Source organism: Peromyscus californicus, unplaced genomic scaffold (genome assembly GCF_007827085.1).
Source record: "Peromyscus californicus insignis strain IS unplaced genomic scaffold, ASM782708v3 Scaffold_8__1_contigs__length_139910024, whole genome shotgun sequence".
Classification (NCBI taxonomy): domain Eukaryota; kingdom Metazoa; phylum Chordata; class Mammalia; order Rodentia; family Cricetidae; genus Peromyscus; species Peromyscus californicus.
The window spans coordinates 11,385,140-11,392,933 of NW_026294606.1; the positions used below are offsets into that span (position 1 = coordinate 11,385,140).

At 49.1% G+C, this 7,794-nt stretch overlaps 1 protein-coding gene across 2 annotated transcripts in view; it reads left to right on the top strand.

The window, feature by feature from the left end:
• Sptlc1 (serine palmitoyltransferase long chain base subunit 1) overlaps positions 1 to 6,717 on the top strand; it is a 47,508-nt gene extending 40,791 nt beyond the window's left edge. For both annotated transcript variants that reach the window (XM_052726822.1, XM_052726824.1), the window contains exons 14-15: positions 3,809 to 3,882; positions 5,487 to 6,717. In XM_052726822.1, coding sequence (XP_052582782.1) covers positions 3,809 to 3,882; positions 5,487 to 5,580 — 168 coding nt within the window. In that variant the 3' untranslated portion in view covers positions 5,581 to 6,717. The remainder of the gene's footprint in view (positions 1 to 3,808; positions 3,883 to 5,486) is intronic.
• The last annotated feature ends 1,077 nt before the right edge of the window (positions 6,718 to 7,794 follow it).

Below are 7,794 nucleotides of genomic sequence, written 5' to 3' on the forward strand. Positions count from 1 at the left end.
CTGAATAGCCCTGCAGAACACTGTCCCACTCACCATTTGCATTTTTGAGATAAGATCTCACTCTGTCACCAGGCTGGCCTGAAACTCACTATGTAGCCCAGGCTGGACTTCTAACTCCTAAGTCGCCTGCCTCAGCTTCCTTAGTGCTGGGATTGCAGGTGTGAGCCACTACTCCCGACTAAATCTCCTTACTGATTTGACGTTTCACTTTTGTTTTTACTAATTTTGGCCAAGTTGCTGACTCCATGTGCTCACTGGGCAGTGGCTTGGCCCATCCTCCCAGCAGTAGCTGCCTCTCCTGAGGCCTTCCTGCCTTTCTTCAGACTCTTGCCCTCTCCTTGCAGAAACCCATTGTGCTACAGCACCGGGGATGGGCTACAGCACCGGGGGTGTGCTACAGCACTGGGGATGTGCTACAGCACCGGGGGGTGTGCTACAGCACCGGGGACGTGCTACAGCACTGGGGGTGTGCTACAGCACTGGGGATGGGCTACAGCACTGGGGGCGTGCTACAGCACTGAAGGTGTGCCACAGCACCGGGGATAGGCTACAGCACCGGGGGTGTGCTACAGCACCGGGGATGTGCTATAGCACCGGGGGTGTGCTACAGCACTGGGGGCGTGCTACAGCACTGAGGGTGTGCCACAGCACCGGGGATAGGCTACAGCACCGGGGGTGTGCTACAGCACCGGGGGTGTGCTACAGCACCGGGGATGTGCACACCTGGGCTCATGCAGCCTTCCCATGGAACCTGGCACAGGCCCTTTGTGCCCTTGAGGAGGAATAAAGGCCCCATTCCCCTCTGTCATTGCCCTGAGACAATATCACCAGGCTCCTTAAACTAAATAAAATGATACCCCGACCGACCCCCTCCATCCCTGTGGCATGCCTGGAGGGCACTGGCTGGCCACGTGATATTCAGTGTGCGGCTGGTACGTAAAGACCTCTTGTGGTTGCATAAGCTTCCTGGACCATCCTTTATCCTACCATGTTTTAATCGTGTGATCTGGAGTGAGAGTCTGTGGAGGCTGCACATGGCACCCAACCTCTTAGGATCGCTGTATTAAAATCAAACCAACCAGCCAGGCGGTCGTGGCGCACGCCTTTAATCCCAGCACTCGGGAGGCAGAGCCAGGTGGATCTCTGTGAGTTCAAGGACAGCCTGGGCTACCAAGTGAGTCCCAGGAAAGGCGCAAAGCTACACAGAGAAACCCTGTCTCGAAAAACAAAACAAAACAAAAACAAAAAAAAACAAAAAAAAAAAACCAACCAAAATCTAAGATTAATTAAGGACACTTGTCAGAGTATGATGATCAGGCTAGCAGTACTTGCCTGGCTGGAAAAGGACACATCACACATGTCCTCTCAGGCTCAACTCTGCAGGCCTGAGGAAAGACAGACTTCCTTAAAGGGACAGAGCATCCCTCCACCCTTTTACTGCCTCAGTGCTTTACCCTAGATGTATACAGACATAAAAATAAGTTTGGGGTTAGAGTTTTCAGACAAAGGTAAAAGCAGATGCACACGTTTAGAACCAACTAAAAAGACAGGGCAGTACCACTCAAGTGGATTCCATGTGTCTGCTGAGTCTGCTGTTCTCAGCAGGATTGCTCTCACTGGTAGGCCCAGGCAGTGGACACAGAGCAGAGGCTCCAGAAAAGCAGTGTGCCTGTGTTGCAGCCCTTAAAAGGAGCCTGTTGTTTCCTGTCTTCCCTGGACTGCTCTGTGCACTGCCCTGTGGTTGGAGTGATCTTCATGCTAGTACATCTGTTCTGTATTAGCCCCATTCTGTTCTTTTCCTTAGCACAGTGAAGCTGCTTTTCAGAGACATGGGGCTCATGTGCAAGCAATGGACATGAGCAGATTTCATGCACAGACGTTCTCAGAACAAAACCAGAAGATGGGGCAGGAGAAATGGCTCAGTGTGTTCGTTACTTTTCTGTTGCTGTGACAAACCACCACAGCCAAGACAGCTTATGTAAAAAGTGTTTAATTTGGGCTTACCATTTTAGAGGGTTAGAGTCCATGAGGATGGACTCTAAAAGGCATAGTGGCAGCAACATCTGAGAACTCACAGCTTGATCCACAAGTAGGAGGCAGAGAAGAACACACTGAATAAATAGCAGGAGGCTTTTGAAGCCTCAAAGCCTGCACCCAGTGACACACCTCCTCCAGGAAGACCACACCTCCTAATCCTTCCCAAACAGTTCTACTAACTGGGAGCCAGGTATTCAATATATGAGCCTATGGGGCTGTCCTCACTCAAACTACCACATTAAGTAAAGCACTTGCTGACTTCAGGTCATGTGGATCTGATTGCAATCGTTTTTTGTTTTTTAAGCAGTTATAGCAGCACATACTTTTGATCTCAACACTGGAGAAATTGGTCTTTGTGGTAAGCATCAGGCCAGTGAGAGACCCTGTCTCAAAAAGGTGCAGGGTGCCTGAGGAGCAAGAGCCAGGTTGTCCTTTGGCCTCCACATACACACATACATGTGTACACACACAGGAGCCAATTAATAAGAAAGATGCAAGACCATGAGCAGTCCACAGTTCCCAAGTCATATCTAGTCTGCAGGCTCTCTTACATCACTGGCTATCTAGGGAAATCACCTTGAGAAATCCAGCATGGACATAGCCTCACAGCTCCTTCACAACCTCCCCTCTAAAATCTTCCTGATCCCCTGCCCCACACACCTGTTCTAACCTGTATTTAGAGAAGGGGATCAGAGTACAATTACTCTAGTTACTCTTTGCACACCTGAGAACTTTCACCAAGTTTATGTTGAGTTGCTTCACAGGACATTGTTTTCACAAACAGCTGTGGTTTGTGATGTCTCTTAACCAGCCAGGCTAGACACAGAGCCAGGCCAGATTTTGGGAGGCCGGCACGCTTCCAAGTTTCCTCCCTGTTTCTGAAGTGAGCAGGTGGCTGTGCTGCCCATTCTTCCTTGAAGCTTGTGGCCACCTTCCTTTGGGCGGATGCTTTAACTGTGGGCATGTGAGGTGGTCGTCTCTTCCTTTGTGCACCATGCCTCGCCCTATGCATCATGTATGCACTTAGGTGTGCACAGGCACACACACAGCAAATACAGCCCGTACAACTCTTGGAACCTTGCAATTCAGCGGCCTTTGCTGTATTCACGGGGTTCTGCAGCTATTCCTGTCTAATTCCAAACTTGTCATCACCCAAAAGGAACTCTGTATAAACTCTTGCCTCATTCAAGGTTGTGGACTTTCTGTTTTACAGTGGAGGCTTTTCAGTTAGACACGTAATCAGTGAGTGCTTGATGCATAGGAAAGCTCAGGACAATCTTTGTCAGCACCAGTCTCTTTGGTGCCTGGGAGCACCTTGCCAAGATGGAACCATGGACGGTCTCACGGTGCCTGTACTCCTACGGCTGCTCTCTGATACAGTCCTGCCAACAACTGTCCACACAAGCGCTTTGCTCCTGGCCTCCCTGCGTCCTCACTCTGCTTTGTCTGAAATGGTGGACTCTAGCTGTCTATGGCTGTGTAGCTGAAGACTGGGTCAAAGTGTAGAATCAGATTTACAGTCTCTAGAGAGCCTAGCCATTTCTCCCGAATCACATAGGCTCTGTGGCCACCCGACTCCATAGCCCAGCACATCTACCATCACAGGAAGGTCTGGATGCAAAAGAAGAGTTCACCTCAGAGTACAGTGGGGGCACATAAGCTTTGTCTCCTAGAACTCTGAGTGGAACTGTGGATGACAGGTACTTGTGGAGGCAGCAGAGGTCTCTCCTGTGGTCTGAGTCTGGATTGTTCTACCCCTTTCTCCCTGCAGTGCATGAACGAGGGCATCGCGCTGACTCAGGCACGCTACCTGGACAAGGAAGAGAAGTGCCTTCCTCCTCCAAGGTTGGTTAATGTCAAAGCACAGTGCTACCTCCCCGCTTTACACTCTGAAATGTGTCGTGGTGGGAAACTGGAAAGACTATTGCGGGATAAGAATGGCCTTGAAGTACAGCACATACCTGAGTTCACCTCTCATCTAGATGCTTTTTGTTTTAACTGAGAAGCATCTGAGGACTCAGTGTCCACCTAGGTGACTCAAAGGATTATCTGGCGACCCAAGAATGAACTGATGACATCCTCTTGGCAGTGTGTAATAACAACTGGAGTCCAACTGTAACTTGTGCCATGGAGACACTAGAGAGAGGGAGCAGCCTGGATGTAGTCACCTTCCCGGCTGCACTGGTTGGATTCTGGATGCATCATCCTGGGGACACCAAAGCTACCTCAGACTGCCAAGCAAAAGGGGAGATCAGGATTTTTGAATAGGCCGTAGAGACACAACTCTGACCTCAAAGGGCCTACACTAATCAGACTGTGACCACCACAGCCCTGGGTCAGAGGTCACATGCTGAGGCTTACTAGAACAGGTGACACCCTGACCTCAGAGAGTCAAGTGCAAACAGTCCCCAGCTTCTGATGCTTTCCCCTCAGATTCACCATAATGGGAAAGCACTCCCACAAGAGCATTTGACTGCCCGTGGTAGTAGGGTCTAATAGCATGACATACAAAGTACGTTTGCTGTCTGGGACTTTTCCACACTGTAGGCTAATGTCCTGAGCGCATAGGTATTACAGTGCTCCAGCTGAGTGTGGTATTTGTAGATTAGATTGCTAGAGGGTTTGTTGACGTGTGGTCCCACCCTGGGCCAAGCAGTATCTGCCCAAGAGGACCCTGGTAGGTACCATGATCTTCAGCAAGTGAGACACTAATTGCCTGGGGTGTGCAGTGGCACAACCTGGAGCACAGAGTATAATATGCCATGGACTAGGGCACAGACTCCCTGTGGGTGGAGGGGTTCTCACATGCAGAAGGCCAGATCGGAACTGAGCTCGCTAAAGTTGCTGCTCAAACGCCTTAAAGTTCCAACTCTGTCCTGTCCTGTGCCCACCTTCCCTGTGCTCCTGTGCTTCCTTCTCGGGGCACAGGGTTAAGACAGGAGACACACCTGTTCTGTGTCCTTGGTGACCATGCCTAGTGCTTAAAGCAAGTGCTGGCAGAGGACAGGAGGAGCATTGCCTCATCCATCTGTTTCCTTGAAAATGTCTGCTTTGCTTTCTGACGTAGGCATTCATGTTTCAACTGAATTATTAAATAGGAGCAACCAGGCAGTCACTGGTGTGAGAAATGTTGACTTCCTGCTCTGGGCCAGGACTGCTTAGAGTGGTAGGTTGTTGAGAGGACTTGGTTTCCCAGCCCCAGTGGCTGCCCCAAAACAAAACACTCAGACTAGATGCAGGTGAGTGGGGACAGCCAGGAGGCATAGCTTCTGCCCGTGGCCACAGAGACCTCTGTTAGGCCACGGATCCCTCTCACAGCTGCTGCCTGCTGCTGCATGGTAGGAAAGCAGCGGTGGGTGGAGGGACCAAAGGTGGGCTTCCTGAAGAACTGTAACAGTCCCCAGCATCGGTGTGTGTCCCGCCTCCTCACTGTGCCTTGTCTTTCTCAGCATCAGGGTTGTGGTCACAGTGGAGCAGACGGAGGAAGAGCTGGAGAGGGCTGCGTCCACCATCAGGGAGGCCGCCCAGGCTGTGCTACTGTAGGCTGCGGCCGATGCTTCCTGCCACATCACCTGCAGGCAGAACTGCTCGGAGACCTCCAGCTGGCCAGGGAGTGGAGTGCTGCTGCCCGGCCCTGCAGCTGTGGCTTGAGTGTGCAGCTGTAATCAATGGATGGTTTTTTATAAGAAGACAGATGACAGCATAGAACTGTATTTACATTGTGCCGTTTGGCCCGTTTGGATGCTTTACTATCTGTTATTTACAGTTGTTTTCGTTTAAAAGTGGAGCCTCAGTTTTCCTTCCCCCATCTGTGGTAATGAGTCCATAAGCCTCCTCCGTATTTCATAGAAAAGGACTTAGCAGCTAAGAGGAACTCTCCATGTACCACAGTTACTGTGGGAGAGGGAGTCAACTGCGTCTTCCCAAGTCCCTCAGGTGGAGCTCAGTGGTGGCTGCTGTGCGGAGAACACTTTCTGCAAGTTAGAGATTTCATAAAGCGTATTCGAACCCTAGAACCTTATTGCACTAGTTACTGAATGATCATTTCTAGTCTGAGCTTCACTAACAAAATATTCATAGTGCTTCCTAAGCAATAATCTGAATCAAACGTTATTTTATTTTTGTGTAATTGACTTTATATTTTTATATATTCTCTGGTCGGTTTTGGGAAGAGGGTTATTATTCTGGCCCCCAAATCATGCCCTGGGTATTTTTGAATATGTCAGATGTCCTTTTTCATGGTGGTTTTGTCCAGGAGCAGAGAACTGTGGGCTTTTTCTAAGCTGAGAAAAACGAGAACTTCTTTTCATCCTATAAATTCCAGATGCCTCAAAAACAGGAATGCTCTGAAAGTGACTTCCAAGCTGTACACTGGCTTCTGTTCTCCTTGGCCACCATGGTGAATGGTGGAAAGGCTTGTGATATGTGCCACGGAGCGTGTCCATGGAAGGCCGTCACCCCTCCCTTGTTGCACAGGCAGAGGAATCAGGTCATTTAAACGTCGTTTTATGATGTGCATTCGTGTTAACAGTGATCAGCATCTTTTTAAGTGATCTGTGACATTTTTAATGTTTCTATTTCATACGTGCCTTGTGATTGCTGCTGCTGTGAGGGTACGGTCCTGTCGGGGATGGGTCTGTTTTGTTTTGTTTTTTAATGAAATAAACCTCCAAGAGCCTATATTCCTGAAAATGAATCTGTTTGTATAGCAACATGTTCAGCCCAGCAGTCTCTCTTTTAACCTTTTTGCAAATCTGAGGCAATATTCTTTGTGCCTGTGTGTTTTTCTTTTGTTTTAGAAAATAATTTAATTTCTTAGTCCCATCTCCCTGCCCAACCAAAGAGTATATACTGTCTTAAAATTCTTAGGTTCCTACTACTTTAAACATTGGCTGCTTAGGACTATAAAAATGCTGGGGCAAGGGTGGGAGACTTAATTCAATGAGAGAGTACTTGCCTAGAAGCATAAGGCCTGGGTTTGCTGCTCAGCTGGGGAAGGAAGCCTGGCTGAGTGACAGCAACACACAGCTTTCAGAGAAGTTTACAGACAGCAGTTGATTCTGTCTGCTGGTCAGAAAAGGTCCAGAGACATCGGGTCACCTGCATTCCTGGCACCTCTCCCGTTGGTGGGCTTCCTCCAGCTTCAGCAGGGGCTACCTAGTACTCACAGGAAGTTCAGAGTGCAAGATCCTTGTAGCCCCTAGGTCAGACCCAGTTAATGTGTGAACTTCTGGGACATGAACAGACATCTGTCCACTTCAGACAAGACACCAGCAAAAGACCCAAGAAACTAAACTGTGGTGGCACAGGCCTTTAGTCCCAGAACTCAGGAGGTACAGACAATACTATCAGAAATTCAAGGTCATTCAAGGGCCTGGGCTACATGAGACCGTCTTAAAATAATAATTATTATTATTCCATCACCCAGGAGGCAGAGGCAGGTGGATCTCTGTGTGTTCGAGGCCAACCTGGTCTACAGAGCTAGTTCTAGGACAGCCAGGGCTATACAGAGAAACTCTGTCTCAAATAAAAAGAAAGAAAGAAAAAGAAAACCAAAGAAGCAGTTCACTCACGTCTAGCTTGGTAAACCAGCGACTTTACTGCAGTCATCTACAAGTACAATGGCAGACTTCGGTAACTGTCAGCTGCTTGTATATCCTTAGGGAGAATGGGGCCTTGTGAGCCCAGGCCCACCTCCATGGCAGGCTGACTGTGAAAGGCTCAATTTTCTGTGCTCTCATGCTGGTAATCACAGCT